The sequence below is a fragment of the Macrobrachium nipponense genome, chromosome 17 (genome assembly GCF_015104395.2).
Source record: "Macrobrachium nipponense isolate FS-2020 chromosome 17, ASM1510439v2, whole genome shotgun sequence".
NCBI lineage: Eukaryota > Metazoa > Arthropoda > Malacostraca > Decapoda > Palaemonidae > Macrobrachium > Macrobrachium nipponense.
The window spans coordinates 3,549,560-3,570,373 of NC_087210.1; the positions used below are offsets into that span (position 1 = coordinate 3,549,560).

The window sequence follows — 20,814 nt, forward strand, 5'->3', positions numbered from 1 at the left end:
CGTATGAGGATACCACAGTTTGGGAGCTTAAGCGTTTTCCAATGACATACACAATCACACACACACACACATCTCATATCTCATCGTCCTCCCTCACTTTACGAAAAGAGGAGGACTTAATAAATTGGTTTTCCGAACTGAACTTCTTCTTCTTCTTCTCCTCGGAGTCGGCTGGAATAAAGAGACATTATAAAGAGACGTTCTTTGCGACGTTGAAACCCATATATTATGTGTTTTTTTTTTTTTAAGAGATGCTGTGATGTTGCATATTGCAGCAGGCATCATGCACCGTTAACTGTGATTTTGTGATCTTGATGTATTTTTGTGTGTGCGTATGTTTTTCACATTGTTGATTGGGCGTTTTGTGTGTGTGTTGTGATTTTACTCTATTGTTGAACATATGAGCCATTTTGTACTGTTTGATTTATTATTTTATCAATTTATTAATTTATTTGTTCTTTTTGGAAGCTTGAATTTCAAGTCAGTGACCACTGCGGTGGGCTCGTTCAATGTGAACAGGGTTCATCATCTTCTAAATAATAATAATAATAATAATAATAATAATAATAATAATAATAATAATTGGAAATTAATTGCTGTTAAGGTGGAAAGACTTTGTCCTGTTCTAAGGGATCATTAACCTCAACTCAAATTAGGTCGTGAAATACCAGCCTAATAATAAAAAAAAAAATATGTTGGACCATTTTTCTTATGAGTAACGGTAAATATAGCACAGACGATAACTGTTTTGGGTTTAAACGCATTCCTGACATGAGAATTACAAGCTGAAGTTTGCTAATGTGATTTTTTAAATAAGAATAATGCAACGAGATGGTCAGTTATTATGTGTACAAAATTGGTGTCACAGATCTTTCTGTGCATTTGAGAGAGAGAGAGAGAGGAGAGAAGTTGAGGAGAAGAGAGAGAGACGATGAGGAGACCGAGAGACGAGATAACGAGAGGAGAGAGAGAGAGAATTACAAGCTGAAATTTGTCAGTATATATATACTTTTCGATAAGAATAATACAACAAAACTGTCAGTTATTTATCTGGGTCAAATTGGTGTTACAGATTTTTCTGTAGATAAAAAAAAGAGAGAGAGATAGAGAACTAAAAAGCTGAAGCTTGTTAATATATATATTATATATATGTATATATATATATAATATATATATATATATATATATAAATATATATATAAAGGTTTTTTGCCACGAAGGAAAAAAATGAAAAAAAACGAGTTGGCCGAGTACTTTCGGTCCTATTCGGACCCTTTACTGAAGGAATGATAGAAAACAGTCAGGCAAAGATCCTCTGTGACTATGGTAACAGAATAGATAGGGCGATACATGCAAATAGACCAGACATGGCGTTGATTAACAAAATCAAGAAGAAAGCATCACTCATCAATGTTGCAATACCATGGAACACCAGAGTAAATGAGAAAGAAAGAGATAAAACTGATAAGTATCAAGACCTGAAAAATGCCAGTGGAAATTATACCCATAATCATAGGGACACAAGGCACGACACCAAGATCCCTGAAAAGGAACCTGGAAAAACTAGAGGCTGAAGTATGCCTCAGTAAAGGGTCCGAATAAGACCGAAAGTACTCGGCCAACTCGTTTTTTCATTTTTTTCCTTCGTGGCAAAAAACCTTTATTTATACATAGCATCACGTTTTATATACTTCGTGATCAAGTTATTCATAATATATATAGATATATTATATATTATTATAATATATAGTACATATTAATCTATATATATATATATATTATCTATTATATATATTAATATTAATTAGAATAATAAGAGAAGATGGCCAGTTATTCATATGGATAAAACTGGTATTACAGAATTTTCTGTGCATTTAAACTGGTGTTACAGATCTTTCTGTCTGTACATTTCAAGGAAGGAAAGAGAGAGAGGAGAGAGAGAGAGAGAGAGAGAGAGAGAGAGAGAGAGAGAGAGACTGGCTGAATAATTAGAAATTATCAATGAAAAGCGAAGGCCCAAGAAAGATACACGATGACACGCAAGAGTGATGGTGGTTGAATCCACAGATCTGGTTCGGGAACCTGATCACAGCGGATTTTTATAGCGGACGGTAATTACGCGTAATTTGACCGACGACGTCGGAAGAGGAATATGTCCTTGGCGCACTCTCACGTCGACGGCATCATGCGATGCTCGTTCCCTTGGGAGGAAATGCTCGAAATAATGCTGGCATCTCTGCGAGGAGACGAATCCTGTCGATAGCAATTCACCTCACCGTTCGAAGCTCAAAGATGGTTCCCCAAGGGAACGTCTTCTTACCTGCCGAGCGATTCTGAATCCACCTGATGAGGATGACTCTCGCGGGGCGTATACTACTCGTGACCTGATCTTTTTAGGGGAAGGGATTGGGGGGGGGGGCGACGTCTTATCCCATTTCCCTTCGGAGGAATCGCCTCAGTGATTTTTTTTAGAATGTTATATTTCATCTTTTTCTTGAGGAAAATCGTGTTTTTATTTATTTATATATATTATTTTTCCGATAAAAATACATTTAAAAGGTTTGTACTGACTAAAACGTGAATTTTTCTGATATATATAAATCCAGGAACACTGTCTCTCATTTTATTTATATTAATATTTATATTTACTAATTATCAATTGCCTAATCTCTCTTGTAAAGTATGAAAGGTGCAGCCTCCAAGTATACAATGGAGGTTAATTACTGACTGCCTACAATTATTTTCTTTTTATCATGATAATAACTAAGGTCACGTTCAAGGGAAAAGTTAATCAATGGGGAATTACAGTGGAAGGGAAAATCTTCCAGTACAAGCTTCCATAATGACGTAGTTCCCAGAAATGCGTAACTATTCTCTTTCACGACTTCAAGGATGATGGACTTACACTACTCTAGTTCATGCCCTCTCTCTTTCACGAGCGCCTCAGTGGCGTGGTCGGTAATGGTGTTGGTCTGCCACCTCGGTGGCCTCGAGTTCGACTCTCGGGTATTCCATTGAGGTGTTACAGATGTGTATTTCTGGTGATAGAAGTTCACTCTCGACGTGGTTCGGAAGTCACGTATAAAGCCGTTGGTCCCGTTGCTGAATAACCGTTACTGGTTCCGTGCGACGTAAAAATACTGTACAAACAAACAAACAAACAATCTCTCTCTCACGGATAGCTTGTGGTTACTGAATTCAAATATTGAAAGTATCACTACTATTGTTTCATGTAGTAGTGTGGATGTCACCGATACTACCATTGAACGGAAATAGTGCGCATGTCACCATTACTACTAGAATTGCTAACCCGCATCAGAATTCCTTAATCTCGTCTCCTTATTTAAATTAAATTTTCCATACAACTGATTATCAAATTGGACGGTAAATATGGGCGAGAAAACTTAATTAAACGGATAAAAAAAGGAAAAATGATTATGTTCTGTTGATTGAACGATTCTGATCGTATTGGTGAGGCAAATCTAGTTCTTAAGGTTCTCCTCCATAAGGTAAAGAATTGTTTGTAGGTTTCTTTTTGATAACACATTAAGTAAATTATTTTTTTTATTTTACATTGAATATTTTTGGGTAAATTTATCAACATATGAACTTCATTGTTAATATAATATTAAAACCATGAATTTGTAGTGTCTGTGCCCAACTTTATTTAACAAAGAAGACTTAGTTAAGTATGTAAGCAAAACCTATTTAAAATTGTGTCTGGAGAAATAATGGTTTAAGTCCAGTGTTAATGGCCATTAAGTCTTGCCTTTAAAGATTCTCGGGGAGTAAGCCTACAAACTACTTTGTTGTTGTTCTTCTTCTTCTTGTTGGTTGGGGGGGAGGGGGTAGGAAAGCCTAAAGGTTCTGAAAAAGGTGTTTCACGTTGAGTTAAAGGAGAGGATATTTATGATTTATTTATTAGATTAAAATGTAAAAAAAAAATGAATAATGTGCATGTTAAACAGTACAGAACAATTATTTTTAATGAGATATAGCGTATTTATTTTAATTTTCGTTGGTGAAACAGGACGCGCCCCGAGTAAGCTGGAGGTCGAATCACGCCATGTTCGCTTTCCATTTTTCATTGAAGTTCTCAGATGTGAACCCAGTAAAGTATATTTTAATGCGCCTAATTCCAATTTCACGGAATGTATTCCGAGTGAAATTAATGTATGAAAATGGCTGTGAAATATATTTTAAAACACACGCATTCCACCTCTCATCAATTTTATGTGTTGTTGTTTTTTCCGCTTAATCTGTTTCTAATGTAATTGGTGGATTTAGGAGATAACAGAGGTATTTCTTTAATCGGATGAGCTTATACGATTCCAGCGGACACGTGCTGGTAAATCTCTTCGGCATCACCGTAATTGAAATCTGAGTGTATTTCAAAAACAATATTTAGGTATAGACTTTCATTATAAACTTGTAAATTATCACATTTTTTTCCCCCGGTCACTTCATCATTTCCATTTTAGCTCTCTGAATGGGCAACTATTGCGCAGGCTTTGTCTGTCCGTCCGCGCTTCGTCTGCCGCCCTCAGATCTTAAAAACTACCGAGGCTTGAGGGTTGCAAATTGGTACTTTGATCACCCAAAGTTCAGTCATCAATCATACCAAATTGCAGCCCTCTAGCCTCAGTATTTTTTATTTTACGTAAGTTTCAGGTTAGCCATAATGATGCGTCTGGCAACGATATAGGACAGGCCACCACCGGGCGGTGGTTAAAGTTTCATGTGCCGCGACTCATGCAGTATCATATAACCGAAAGATAGGTCTGTTTTCGGTGACCTTGATTATTATACGCTGTAACGGCTGTACGGAAAACTGGATTGCGCCTTTGTGTGTGTGTGTGTGTGCCGCAGATATATGTGTGACACTGCCATATGATGTACTCTCATGTACGTACGTATGTATGTATGCACTGCAGGACTTCAAGGGATATCATTCATATGTTACAGTGAAATTTACTGTAAATTAAATTTTAAAAAATGGTACATTTTGTAAATAAGAGACGAAATACCGCATCGACACTATTATCCAGTGATCAACAAATCAAAAGTGAAAATAACAATTTGCAAATTGGTTTAATTTTGTAGAGCAAAAAATGGATTAGGCAAACCAGAGTTAATCGAAAGCAAATCCTGAAAGAATAAAATTACGATATTGCAGAAGCTCAAATAACAAGTTTTTTGTTTTGTTTTACTCTCTCTCTCTCTCTCTCTCTCTCTCTCTCTCTCTCTTCTCTCTCTCTCTCATCTCTCTCTCTCTCTCTCTCTCTCTCTCTCTCGTTTTGTGTATCATATGTGATAAATGTTTTTTTTTTCAACCCGAGGCAATATTGCTGGTCTGTTTTCCCTGTATGTTGCAGCAGTTTTGCAATTTTGCACCGTAAAGAATCGTTGTTTTCAATGCACACTCGCTATTCTTTATTTTTATAATTTTGCCTTACGTTTTATTTTTATCTATTTGCTCGGAAGTGGCTAAATTGCCTTCCTTGTTTTAAATAGGTACGGTTGCATTGTATGCAAGAATGTCTGTTGATTAAAGTTTCTCTCTCTCTCTCTCTCTCAATTTGCAGTTCGTTTTAATTCCTTTTATTGACCCTTCGAAGTAGATAAAGTCTCTCTCTCTCTCTCTCTCTCTCTCTCTCTCTCTCTCTCTCTCTCTCTCTCTCTCTCTCTCTCTCTCTCTCTCAATTTGCAGTTCGTTTTAATTCCTTCTATTGGCCATACGAAGTTAATAAAGTCTCTCTCTCTCTCTCTCTCTCTCTCTCTCTCTCTCTCTCTCTCTCTCTCTCTCTCTCTCTCAATTTGTAGTTCGTTATAATTTCTTTTATTGACCCTTCGAAGTAGACAAAGTCATTCTCTCTCTCTCTCTCTCTCTCTCTCTCTCTCTCTCTCTCTCTCTCTCTCTCTCATACAAATACATTTATCTTTCATGAAGTTGCTTGCAGAAAGGTATAGAACTTCATTGAATGTTGTAAAGCAAGCATATGGCTTTAGTTTCCAAATATAAAAGTGCGCAGGTCCGGCCAGCAATTCTACTTTCAATCTGTTGTGCAAATTAAGAAAAAAAAATCTTATGGGCTTTTAAGTTTAATAGCTTTTTAATGCCAAATAATTTTTTAGTTAAAGTCTTACTTTCCTTTAGGTCACACTGGCAGCAAGTTGGAGCCAGAAGCTCTCTTTCTCGAGCTTTGCCAGCTTGTTGCTTGCAAATGCAATTTTGTTGATCAATTTTTTCCATATTTTTCATACGTATTTTTTTCTTTCTCGGTACCAGTCACAAGCGAGGTCTGTCAATGCCAGTCACAAGCGAGGTCTGTCAATGCCAGTCACAAGCGAGGAAAAACAGCTGTGATGTATAGACTGAAATATCTTCCAAATGCTGATTCATAGTCGAGCCTTAATGGACGACCGGGGAGGGAGGTTTGGGGGCTGTAGGGGAAGGGAATATTATTAATGTTTACACGAAGACGGGGGAGGGAATTCCAGGTGAATCTATACGCTATTGGTCTGTATGCCGTCAGTGAATTACCCCGTCAGTGAATTCCCCCAAAGTGTTGCAGTGCAGGTGTCTGGCCCGGCTTCCGGCAAGCAATTATTCGCAAGCACTGAAAGCATTTTTGGCCCTCGGTGTCTCCTCCTCCTCCTCCTCCTCCCTTCCACGTGAACATGCGAGTACTGCTGATGTATGGCTTTCTATGTCTTGTTCCCTGACACGCAAACAGGGGGCGCACACGCGTGTCCTTTGTGTGTGTGTGTGTTTTCGTCCTAACGTATTGATTGCACAGTGCAGCGGCGTTCCTGTGTGTGTGTGATATCTGAAGCTTCTAGCGCTTCAGTGAAGCCCTTGAATCGAGGCGATTTGATTTTGTAATGTGTTTTTTTTTTTTTTTTTTTTTGAGACTGGGTTAAATACAGATGATCAGAAACAACAGCATAAGATACGAAGTGAAGAGCAATGAGGAGGTATCTCTCACACACACACTGGGATCCACACTTAGTATACATCACACTACAAAAACCACGCTGCGACAACGTGCAAAGGAGTTTCTCGAATACGTGGAAATCCATTCGTGTGTCGTTGTCATACCTGGACGGTCGTAAATCCGTATATATATATATATATATATATATATATATATATATATATATATATATATATATATATATATACGACTGCGACATCCGACGTATGAGCAGTTTTAGTGCAACGTCGTTAACGATACCAAGTTTTAGTGTAGTTGGCTAGGCTAGTAGGATGTTTTCATTATTATTATTATTATTATTATTATTATTATTATATTATTATATTATTATTAAGCCGTCTCTGACCATAAATAATCGTATAGTTTGTTATGAATTAATTGATGATGACAAGTTGTTATTTTATTTTGTTTTTTCGTATGTTTCTGTAATGGTTTTACGATGTTTTATTCTGTCAAACTTCACGTTTTGTGTATATACATATATATATATATATATATATATATATATATAGTGGTGTGGTGTATATATATATATATTGTGTAATATATATATATATATATATATCTATATATATATATATATATATATAGTATATATATATACCATAGTCTCTACATCTGCATATTTATTTACTTTCCAATATTTCCAATTTAGCCATTTCCTCCACTACATAAAATCATTTATTCTCTTCCATTAATTTTGTAAATTTCCATTACCATCGGTGTGAAGCCCCTTTATGGGGAAGACGCCATCATTAATTTCACTAACAGTCGTTCAAAATAATCTTTGGCTCTGGATATTAAGGATAGAGTATTGAATTTCCTTTTGCAATAGTTTGGAAACCAGCCCCTCATCTAGGGAGGTTGCGTCATTGTTGATTTTGATTTTTTTAAGATTTATGTTTTTTTCTTTAAATCGTTTCTTACATTTGAATTTCGCATTTTATGATTCCATTCGTATATCATAACTTGGAGAGCTCGCAGCATCACGAGGAGGTTCAGAATCGTGAATTAAAACAAGGTTACAGTAATAAATATTTATTAATTTAACGTCGTTAATTCAAACAACCTTACAGTAATAAATATTTAGCACTGCAACATCATTCCCCCACTAGCTGAACATGATACATACATGTGAATATTTAGAGGGAGACCAAATGACATAATAACACAGTTGTATGCCCAACAAGAAGGAAACGAAGTGATTTATCACACGACAGGGGTCAGTTTAAAGTTATCATTATAATTATCGTATGATTAGAGTCGTCTGAATTATCAGTAACCACAGATTCAGCTGTGTGTGTCTTATATTAGATTCCAAAAAGCTCTCAAAGTATTTTGAGTCTCTGTATTTATTAAGTGATTGTTATCCGTTAAATGTAACTGTATTCTTGCATCTATATCCTTCCCGGTTTCCCCAAGATATACTATTACAGTCTTTGTAAAGTCCGCACTATATTACTTAATTCTCTAAAGCTGTTTAAATTTATTACACAGAATTTCTAAAACTGTTTAAACATTTATTAAACAGAAAAGCAATACCTTGTTTCTCCCTCTCTTCAATAAAATTAAAATTGCTGTACAAGAACTGTCAGGGCGATGGAAAATCACTGGCTCTGAATCACTATCAGTCCCTGCCACAGTTTTTTTGGGGGGGGGGGAGGCTGAAACCAACATTCTTTGGAAGCTTCAATTTTCGATTCAATGGCCCTTTTGGTGTGATTGTTACACGTGAATAGGTTACATCTAATGAAGTTAATAAAAATATTGAGGATAATTCGAGGCAGACAAAAATGACTCATATTATGTCCCTTTCAAAGACTCATAGCTTAGTTTTGGGTGGAGACCGGAAGTTATATATACAGATAAGAAGATAAGAAGATTACAGGGACGCAGGTTCGATGATACATAGCGCGATAGGAGGAGATAAAGAGATATGCTACTTATAATTATTTCACGGAGAATGCTCTCAAATAAGAACTATTATGCTTGCTCTGACTTAGATAAAGTATATAGCTGAATCTGTGTTCACTGTCAGTTCGAAATTATGTAAAAGTGTTTGACATTGATCATATGTATCTAAATATAATATATATAATAATATAATATAGATAATATATATATATATTATATATATATATGTGTGTGTGTGTGTGTGTGTGTGTGTGTGTGTTTGTGTGTGTGTGTGTGCATACACACACAAAATCTGACTGACAAGTAATGACCAAATCTCAGTAAACCATTTAGTATACGACCGATAAGTGGACACAAGTCCATTACTCTCGTAAACTTAATTAACCCACTGACCCGCCTCGGAATTTTCGCGAATTCTGGGAACACAGAATTTTTGGAGAATAGCTACACGGCTCTATTAATAGTCCAGTGAATATCGATGATGCAAGGGGGTTGGGTTGGTGGTGGGGGGTGTTCCCCGTCATAAAAGAAATGGGTATAATCAATGAGCAATGAATAGTCATTAAGGCTGGTCATTACAAACAGACGAATGAGGAAATAAAATTTTTATTTTTTTTTTTTTTTTTTATTATTTTTTTTTTTGTAAATGTAACCGTTCTGTGAAGCCAGCCCGGTCGTTCTGCTGTAATGGCCCACCTTTTAAAAGCGATTCTGGACTGTTACCATTTATATTTTACGAGAGAGAGAGAGGAGAGAGAGAGAGAGAGAGAGAGAGAGAGAGAGAGAGAGATAAATGAGATAAAAATGAGAGATTAAAAATAAGAGAGAGATAGAGAGATGAAAAATGAGAAAGAAATAGAAATTAGAGAGAGAGAGAGAGAGAGAGAGAGAGAGAGAGAGAGAGAGAGAGAGAGAATGAAAATAATAAAGAGGTAAGAAATGAGAGATTAAAAATTAGAGAGAACGAGAGGTATGAAAAATGAGAGAAAGAGATGAAAAATGAGAGAGAGAGAGAGAGAGAGTGATGAAAAATGAGAGAGAGAGAGTTACAGGGAGTTACAAGGATTAGGACTTGTTAGTCCATCCGCGGAGACATCGTGTGCTCAATTATCTCTAAGAGCACAGAAAGAGAGAGAGAGAGAGAGAGAGAGAGAGAGAGGTGAAAAATGAGTCAAAAAGCCCAGTTCGAACGACCACAGCCCTTCCATCACGAACCGAGTTTAACGACCTCCCAACAAGTCATTGGACGGTCATTTCGCTTTGTATATGAGGACCATAACTGCTGTTCGACATCGGCTCTCTCTCTCTCTCTCTCCTATTTGTTTTCCGATAGGAATTTCCATTTTGGTTTGCTGTGTTAGAGAGAGAGAGAGATAATATAAAGTACCAAAAACCCATTTGTGGTTATATATATGTATATATATATATATATATATATATATAATATATATATAAAATGTGTGCATGTATGTATTTGATCAATACAACTCAGTGTTTACAAACATTTACAGTAACAATTACTTTTGTTTTGCACTCCCGTAAGTAAATACCATTTAGCAATGAAAGTGTTGAAAAAAATTTTTTTATATAGTTTTGTAAATATTAATATTAAATAAAATAATTTAGCATTGTATGAAGAATGAAAATACCCTGTCATAGCCGTGACACTATATATAAATAGATACATATGTATACCCACACTATATGAGGTCCTTATATTTATAGGAGAAAGGTTAAGATTATTAACATAATAATAAGTTAATGAAGATTATAGGTACATAGTTGGATAGATTCATTGACCACAATATCGCATCTTTCATAATAACAAAAGATTCAAAATTACGATATTTCCATATATTTCGAAATATCTTTCGTGTTTGTCCACCCCGCGAGGGGCCCGGGTAGGTAGGGTATCGGGAAGATAGGGTTCGAGACATGACACATCCACCCGCCTCCTACAAGCCTGTTTGTCCAGCCGGGGTGTTAGGTAGGGGGAGACATAAAACGGACAGCACCGGGTTCCAGCGCAGCGTAGCGCGCGCCATCAAGAATTCAAGAAAATAAACACTCCTTCAGAATTAGTCCCCACAGATCCAGGTGTATCGGTAAACCTGTTATTATACGAGTCGGCCATTAGGTCGGGCAATCGATAACCAATAATGACGACTGTTTTTTATTTATTTATTTTGTTGTTGTTGTGTGTCTCCATCTTTTATTTATTTATTTATTTAATTATTTTTGTTTCTGTTGTAAGCAATTGACCAATACGGGATTACTCTACATCTTAGTAAAAATGTGTGTGCATATTATATATATATATATATATATATATATATATATTATATATATATATATATATATATATATGCACACACATTTTTACTAAGATGTAGAGTAATCCCGTATTGGTCAATTGCTTACAACAGAAAGCAAAAATAATTAAATAAATAAATAAATAAAAGATGGAGACACACAACAACAACAAAATAAATAAATAAAAAACAGTCGTGAATGTATATATATTCGTTCAAACATACGGGCGCATGCGTGAACGTAATATAGTTTACGTTATTTTGTGAAATACGAGTTTCTTCTTTTTTTAATAAAATGTGATATTGATGCGTAATATATATATATATATATATATATATATATCTATATATATATATATATATATATATATATATATATATTACGCATCAATATCACATTTTATTAAAAAAAGAAGAAACTCGTATTCACATAACGTAACTATATTACGTTCACGCATGCGCCGTATGTTTGAACGAATATATATACATTCACCTATGCGTTACATGTGCGAACGAATATACGCACGGACCTCATCATTCCATAAGTAAACAAAGCATTATCTGTGAAATAAAATGAGTGACATTCAACGACGCTCAAGATGGCACCACAACATAGTAGGCAAGACAACACACCCCCCCCCCCCCCCCCCCCTCAAGCCTGGTGACCGGTCACAAATACTGGTCACAAACAACAGCAGCAGCAGCAGCAGCCCGCGAAAGGCGAAAAACGTTAATGATCGAGAGAGGTCTTCGTACTGAATTCGCCGGTCTTGCCGTGCGTCGTCGAGAGAGAGAGAGAATCTCTCTCTCTCTCTCTCTCTCACCGGAAGCTCGTTGCGAGTCCGCATGACGCGGAGCAACAACACACATACACTTCGTACGCGTCGTAAAAACGAGAGTAATTGAAGCGATTTTTAGACCGATGTTTTACGTCTAGTTTTCGCGTGACGGCGATTCGTTTGTAATTATTGTTGGGATTATTAATTTGGCATGAGGAGGAATGGTAGGATAGGGTGGTGGTGTGTGGGGCAGACGTTTGGGAAGACCCCAGGACAACTCGAACGATTCCTGGCAGTTCCTCAAGAAGGGAAAACTAGTACTGCTACAAGACTGAGGAAGTGTTTTTCTCGTCGTAGGAAGAACTTTCTGTCGCTTCTTTCGAGTTTTTATTTTTTATTTATTTTTTTTCCCTCTTAATTTTCTCATGGTACTTTGCGCCGCTGCTTTCCGACGAGAAGTATCAACTCGGTTCAAATCGGTGCTGGTCCTGTTTTAGTTTGAGATTTAGTCTTACGAAGAGGTTTCTGAGACGTTTCTTCTGGGTATCTTCAATCACGCTAAGATGAAATAATAGTCTATGTTTTAAAAAACAAGCAACTTTTATTTTTATTATGAATGATTTGACAAGAAATTTCCATTTTAGATCCCTCGCCTCTTAGAAAGATAGGCCTAGCAGATTCACCCTTCACGAACAGCATTATTTTTTTTTTATTATATGCAGGCTTTAGAGCGATTCATGAAACTTCTGACAGTTCAATTATACAGTCATTTGTCAGATAATTTACATGCGTAGACACAAAGTTTTCCACATCAGGTGGGTTTGAAAATATTACATAAAATCAAAATTTACAGACCAGAACTTGATCTTCTTTGCTTCCGTAGATGTGTAGAAGTTTATGAGACTAACACTTCACCTCTTGAGCTGTTTTATGTATAGGTCTTTTTGCAGCTCACAATCAATCAATCCAATCAATCAATATATATATATATAGTATATATATATTATAAATATATATGATTATATGATACTTTATATATGTATTATATGTATAGTATAAATTAATACTAGTGATATATATATGTATGAATATATATATTATAGTTATATATTTATGTTATGATATATATGTAATATATATGTTATATATATATATATTAATATAATAGTATAATATATATATAATATAATAATAATTAATAATAATAGTAATACATTTTTCTTCCGAAGATCAAATACGAAAATAATTAGGAACCGAAACAAGTGCCGCCTTAACTGTAAGCTTAGCCTGTTTATTATTATATTCGTTATTATTATGATTTATTATTATTATTATTATTATTATTATTATTATTATTATTTTCTTGCTTAGACGTAAATGTCTGTTATGCTCCATCTTATTTATCAAGATGCTTTCAGTAATAAAGCTAGAGAGATCAAAAAGATGTTCGAAATTGTATATATATATATAATATATTATATATATATATATATATATATATATATATATATATATATATATATATATATAATATAAGTCATATCACATTTCCGTGATTCCATATATATATATCGAGCTACAATGTCCTTTAATATCTAATTCGCTCTACCTCGGAATTAATATATTTTCATATATGCTTAACCGAAGGGAATTTTTTTCTCGATAATAGACTTGCCTGGACCAGGGCGCGAACCCATGGATCCTTTCAAATCCAGGAACGCCAGTGAAGCTTTTACCTACTACACCACCGCGAGAGGCCTCTCGCGGTGGTGTAGTAGGTAAAAGCTTCACTGGCGTTCCTGGATTTGAAAGGATCCATGGGTTCGCGCCCTGGTCCAGGCAAGTCTATTATCGAGAAAAATTCCCCTTCGGTTGAGCATATATGAAAATATATTAATTCCGAGGTAGAGCGAATTAGATATTAAAGGACATTGTAGCTCGATATATATGTATATATATATATATCTATATATATATATATATATATATATATATATATATATATATAATTCGGAAAAGTGGTCGAACAGGTCGGTCTATACCGGAAGAGTAGTACCAGTCCAAAATATGTTGGAGTTAACATGATGATGAGACTAAGGTGCAAGCAACGGAAGACTTCACACGCAGTTTATTATTACTTTTGATTTAGTGCCGTGAAGAACGATGGATGGAGTTACTACTACCGTCTAGTTTTCCCAGAAACACAAACTCTCTCGTTATTATTGGCTGTGTGGAGGAGGATGTGTTTGTCTGTTTGTAGGCTTACCTACACTCTCTCTCTCTCTCTCTCTCTCTCTCTCTCAAGAAAAATGTGTTTGTCTACATGTAGGGTAACTTAGTCTTCTCTCTCTCCAAGAAGATTGTGTTTGTTTAACATGTAGGCTAACCTAGTATCTTGTTTGTCTACATGTAGGCTAACCTAGTACCTCTCTCTCTCTCTCTCTCTCTCTCTCTCTCTCTCTCTCTCTCTCTCTCTCTCTCAAGAAGAATGTGTTTGTCTACAAGTAGGCTAACCTAGTCTCTCTCTCTCTCTCTCAAGAATATGTCGTTCATTAGGAAGAAGTAAGAGAGTAAGAGGAGGTTATAGATCGTAGTTATATAGTTGGCGCTCTGTTCAATACTGTGTTGGTGAACAGTTTGCGCCGGTTCCCGAGACTGTTCAGGATGACTGCTCAGGCGTCCGGTGGCCGGAGGTTGAATCTCTCCTGCCGGGAATGAAGGAGGAACAGATGTAGTAGAAGCTGAGATATATAGTTTCCTTAAAGTGCATTAACAACATTAAGGTATTTTTTTTAAACAGTTTTCATCTCGTGAGTCTTAGATAATTTTTTTTTAATTATACGACGATTTGTGCGCCAATCACACCAAATGCTGTCGGTGATTCTAGATCAAAAGTTCGTTGGCGGAGTATTTTAAAAGTTTGATAAATGTGCCTGCCGAGATATATAGTTTCCTTAAGGTGCATTGACAACATGGAGGTGTTTTTTTAAAAACAGTTTTCATCTGAGTCTTGGAAAATCATCTCAATTCTACGGCAATCTATGGCCCTTTCACACCAAATGCTGTCGATATGTCTAGAACTCTATAGATTAAAGTTTCCTTAAGGTGCATTAACGACAAGGAGGTGCTTTTTTTAAATTAGTTTTCATCAGTATTGAAATATGATCTCAATTCTACGGCAATATGCGGCCCTTTCACACCAAATGCTGTCGATACGTCTAGAACAGCATTTGGTGTTTTAAAAATCTTATTAATGTGTCGACTGAGATATATAGTTTCCTTAAGGTGCATTGAGTCATTGACAACATGGAGGTGTTTATTTTAAAGTAGTTGTCATCTCTTGAGTCTTGGATAGTTTTTGGCCGAGTGTTTTAAGTCTGATTAATATTGTCGAACATAGGACTAATTCATTATCTTTGAAACCGATTTAATTTCTACTGAACGGAGAAATGCTGCGGTTTGCTTGCAACTTGCAAGTTGCATTGTCAGAAACGTGAGCGCACGAAATACACACACACACTTGCGTTTAACTGTATCAAGACTTGATCGCTCACTGAAGCAGGAACATCGCCTTTCGAACCGCTCTGATTCTCATGTTCGAGAGAATAGAGTATTTTTTTTTTAGTTTTTTCCTTTTTCATTTCCTCGAGCTGTTTCGATTGTTTGAGGTTTAGCGAAATCGAAATTCGAAGTCACGGCTTGAGTCGCCCATTTGCCGGCTTCATGGGAGCCCTTTCGCAAAACTCGTAGTATAGACATTTGGATCCCATTGTTCCAAGGATTTAATGTGTGACATTCAGGTTCGAAATGCAACTGTGTTTTGTTTTTGTTTTCTTCCTTCTTCTTCCTGTATTCATTGGATAATGCCACGAAATGCCAAAGCTAATTTTAAAGAGCAGCGAGGCAGAATGTTCATTAGTCGTTATATATACTATTTATGCTTTAACGTAATTTTATTTATTCATTTATTTAGTTTTCTGTAAAAGAAAAGTATTTATCAGTCCGTCCGCACTTTTTCTGTCCGCCCTCACATCCTAAAAACCACTGAGTCTAGAGGACTGCATATTGGTATGTTGATCATCCACCCTCCAATCTTCAAACGTGACAAATTGCAGCCTTCTAGCCTCAGTAATTTTCGTGTCATCTAAGGTTAAAGCTAGCCATAATCGTCCGTTTGGCAACGCTATAGATGCCAACAACACAGTTCACCAGCAGGCCGTGGCTGAGAGTTTCATACAGCATTATACTTGTCATAAACTTATCTCCTCCACAAAAATGCAAGTCGCGCACAGGACACCACAAAAGCAGTTAATTCCAGAGGACGTCACTTCCTCCAAATTGTATTATCGTCCCATTCAGTTGTTTCGGGGTCTAAGTTTTACGCCCATCATTATTCGCTTTGTCCCGTAATTACTGCATTCGGAGAGAGGTGTCCTCTGCGAGTTGATTTGTATTCCTGTCATACAACAACTGCTATATAAATGTGAAGCGTATTTTTGTGTGGAGTGTATTAGTCTGATTCGTCGCTGTTTGTTGTCGAAATATGTGTTTGTCTTTTTTTACTGTTAATTGTCCTCACTTTTTGTAGATTTTCTTAGTTTCTTGATATTTTTATGCCACTGGAATCGAGGGAACTAGACGCTGAACTAATATAAAAGTAAAATCACTGTCGAAAGTTTACCCATGTGTGTGTGTGTGTAATGTAATTCATTGGTTAAGAGTTAGTATTGGAGAGAGAGAGAGTACGAGCCTTCGATCAGGTGATGAAGCAGTCGGAATAGGCGACATCTGTCGGTCGCCAGTTGATGTTCGGCTCCTGGTGACATTTATGGCACCAGAGGGCGGAGTTTACGATTTTTATTATTATATTGGGGGTCTTATTCAAGTTAACATCTGTTCAAATGATTGAGCGCATCAGTACCCTCTGGCTCCCCGATCGTTAACCTGTGAGATACGCACGACTTATGCTCTAAATGAGTGTGTAGGTCTAGTACTTTATAGGAATTGACACGAGCGATGCTCTAAATGGTTTTTGTAGGTCTAATACTTGATAGGATTTGAAACGACATATGCTGTAGACACGACTTATGCTGTAGATTGTTGTGTATGTCTAATAATTGAAAGGATTTGACACGACCTTTTGCTCTAAAATCTAAATGGTTGTGTAGGTCTAATACTTGATAGGATTTGACACGATCTGTAGTCTAAATGGTTGTGTAGGTTTAATATTTGATAGGTTTTGACACGACCTATGGTACAAATGGTTGTGCAGATCTAATATTTGATAGGTTTTAACACTACCTATGCACTAAATGGCTGTGTAGGTCTAATACTGTATAGGATTTGACACGACATAATGCTCTAAATGGTTGTGTAGGTCTAATACTTGATAGGATTTGACACGACCTATGCTCTGAGTGAGTATGTAGACCCAATACTGTATGGGATCTCACACGACCTAAGCACTAAATGAGTGTGTAGGTCTAATACTTATAGTATTACACACCGCCTGTACTCCTTATAGTTTACGGAGTCTCACACGAGGTATGTTGTAATTGAGTGTGTAGGTCTTAATACTTTATGGGATATTGTATGACATATCTTATAAATGAGGGTGTTGGTCTAATTCTTTGTGAGATTCGCGCAACGAAGCTGTGATTGAGGGTGTAAGTAACACTTTATGGGGAAAGATGTAGACATAGAGAGGTGGTTTTAGGTTGCTAAAGCTTCAGAAAAGGAAAAGTACAAAGGAATGTAAAAGTACCATATTTCACTCGATATGGCTACCACTGATTTTGTACGTGGAGAGGCCCAGTGCGTTACTTAACGTTGGTATGTGTAACATACCGGCAGTAACGCATTTGCAAACGCTGTCATTTTTTTTTTGTTACGCATTTTACTGATTTCACACATGCGTACTCACGCGTGTAAATATATATATATATGCAAATGTGACTGTATGTATGTATGTATGTATGTATGTATGTATGTCTTCAGTGGCACTTGCTGCCAGCAACTTGAAGTAACTTTTCCAGAGTCTCTCTCTCTCTCAGCTTTGCTTTATTAATGTTTTCTCACATAATTTTATTTTTACCTCAATAGGTATCAGTTATAATATAATTATGCTGGCTTACTGTTGGTGGTTATCTCGTATTTCAGAAAGAATTTAATTAGATTAAATATTTGTTTCAAAATCTATCTTTAAACTTACTCACATATGTGTAATTTTACGAGAGAGAGAGAGAGAGAGAGAGAGAGAGAGAGAGAGAGAGAGAGAGAGAGAGAGAGAGAGAGAGAGAGAGAGAGAGAGGTGCTTTTGTTTGATTAATAGCACGAGATAAAAAGATTTGTGAAAATTTATAAAGATGACCGAACGAGTAGCCATCTTAATGATATTGATGATAAAATATCAATTAAACCATGTTTTAAATCAATGTATTGTTGATTAAACATAACTGAGAATATCAGTAAAACCTGGTTTCCAATTTACGTATTCTTGATAAACCATGACTTAGAATATCAGTAGAATCTAAACTGGTTATGTATTGTTAAAAGAATGACAATAATACTCTCATCGGATAAAATTTTGAATGTAATTCTGTTAAAATTGTAAAATATTGTATATTTTCTCTAATAAAAGATAATAGAAAAAAAATTTTCAGCTTACGCATTGTTGTTAAACCATAACTGAGAATATCAGGAAAATCTAGTCTTCAATTTACGTATTCATGATAAAGCATAACTGAGAATATCAGTAAAACCTAGTCTTCAATTTACGCATTGATGATAAACCATAACTGAGAAGTTCAGTAAAACCTAGTCTTCAATTTACGTATTTATGATAAACCATTACTGAGAATATCAGCAAAACCTAGTTTCCAATTTACGTATTGTTGATAAACCATAACTTAGAATATCAGTAAAACTTGGTTTTCAATGTTGGAATTGTTGATAAATTAAACTTAAAATATCTGTATAACCTAATCTTCAATTCACGCATTGAAGATTTAACAAAAAAAAAACAAAAAAAAAAAAAAACTAGCGGCAGCCTAGACTCTGAAGTCTTCTTCGCGGAGCCAAGCGGTTAGTTTAGCCGCGCGAGATGACACATGATGATGATCCCGACGACGACGTTGTTGGCGCTGGCGTTGGCGTTGGTGTTGGTGTTGGTGATGGTGTTGGCGTTGGCGTCAGCTGCATGGCAGTGAACCCGAGTTGCGGTTTGTATATCCCACCGACTTCCTTATAATCGCGCAGCATTGCAAGTGACAGGAGCGCTCTCGGTCTAAAGGCCGTTTGGTTTATCCAGCCGAGATCGAATTCTTCGATTGTTGATAAGAGAGTTTTAATGGAATTGAACGTTACTGATTTATGGGGGAATTGACGGAAGATATTATCATACAGGTGTACTACAGTGTATTATTTGTATACAGTCTTGTACACATGTTTGAGTAGATAAGTTGATGGTGATTGGTGGGGAGGGGGGGGGGGGGGTTAAGCATAGCTGGTATTATGAAGTGTTTTCTCAATTTCAGTGCAACGCTACAAAATTGTTTTTATAAATGTTATTGTATATGTGATTATATTGTATTATTAATATTATATATAATATATACATATATAATTATGTAATAATATTTAGATAATATAATACATATATTATATTATATATATATATATATTATATATTAATATATATATATATAATATATATATATATATATATTATATATATATAATATATGGAAACTTTTGTTTCTGTGTATCCTGCAGTGGGTTGACAAGTCCCTAAAGTATTTTAAGATAAATTTTGATGGAATGGAGTGTTTATACATAAAAAATAGAACATTGATATCTATTGTGCAAATTTTTATATTATTTTGTTATGTACCTTCCACAGAAAATAATAAATTTACGAAAAAAAAAACAAAAAAAAAATCGAGAGTAGACCGTAAGCCATTCATGGAACAGTTTCGAGTAATTTGCTGATAAGTGCCGGGGCGTCCTCCACTTGTCCACAATGGTCTAGATTTTTGAAGGAAAAACCAAAAAGACAATCGCGCACAGACAAGGAAAAGGACGTCAGTGGTCTGTGAAGGAATGTTAAAGCATTTCGGACCCTAAAAGTGAACAGAACAGGACCCCATCACCACCACCAGTTCCTCCACCCACGGGAGAGGAGAGACTCGCGCGTCTCGAGTCCTTGGGAACTCTCTAGACCCAACTACCAACGATCCTCCGACGGGAGTGAACTCCTCGTCCCTCCACCTCCCCCTTTTTTCCCCCTTTGAGGATCTCCTGCGGGGCTCGCCTGCCCTGTGGGGACCTCTAAGGCCGCCACCTCCTCCTCCTCCTCCTCCCTCCTACGGCAACGAGCAAGATGCTGTCATCTTGCTGGTTCACGACTCCCTTCACGGGATGTTTCTCAGCGGCGGTGAAAGGTAAGAGGCATCCGTTATTATTCTTGTTAGGCGTTTATTTAAGAGTTTTTTTAAATGTAATTTTCGTGTGTTGTATATATATATGTGTGTGTTTGTTTTTATAGGTTCAGGTGTTCAAGTGTTCATTTAGACCTCCACCCACGCAATCGTGTTCCATGTAGGCTAATAATACTTAGGCTGAGTATTCCTTTATATACCCACACACACACACACACACACACACACACACACACACACACACATATATATATATGTATATATATATATATATATATATATATATATTAATATATATATATATACAGTGTGTTATTTAAGTGCCTATCTTTTGGATCTGAATAATGCAAAGCAACGTTACCCACAATATTTT

At 36.1% G+C, this 20,814-nt stretch overlaps 1 protein-coding gene across 50 annotated transcripts in view; it reads left to right on the plus strand.

The window, feature by feature from the left end:
* The window catches only part of LOC135196123 (titin-like), an 856,828-nt gene that overhangs the window by 660,058 nt on the left and 175,956 nt on the right, over positions 1-20,814 (plus strand). For 4 of the 50 annotated variants that reach the window (XM_064222616.1, XM_064222641.1, XM_064222632.1 and 1 more), the window contains exon 2: positions 19,904-20,444. The exons of 43 other annotated variants lie outside the window; for them this stretch is intronic. In XM_064222616.1, the coding sequence (XP_064078686.1) occupies positions 20,384-20,444 (61 nt within the window). In that variant the 5' untranslated portion in view covers positions 19,904-20,383. Of the gene's footprint in view, positions 1-14,732; positions 14,787-19,903; positions 20,445-20,814 lie in introns of those variants that run through there. 3 more of the 50 variants (XM_064222639.1, XM_064222624.1, XM_064222635.1) reach the window with 3 other exon arrangements.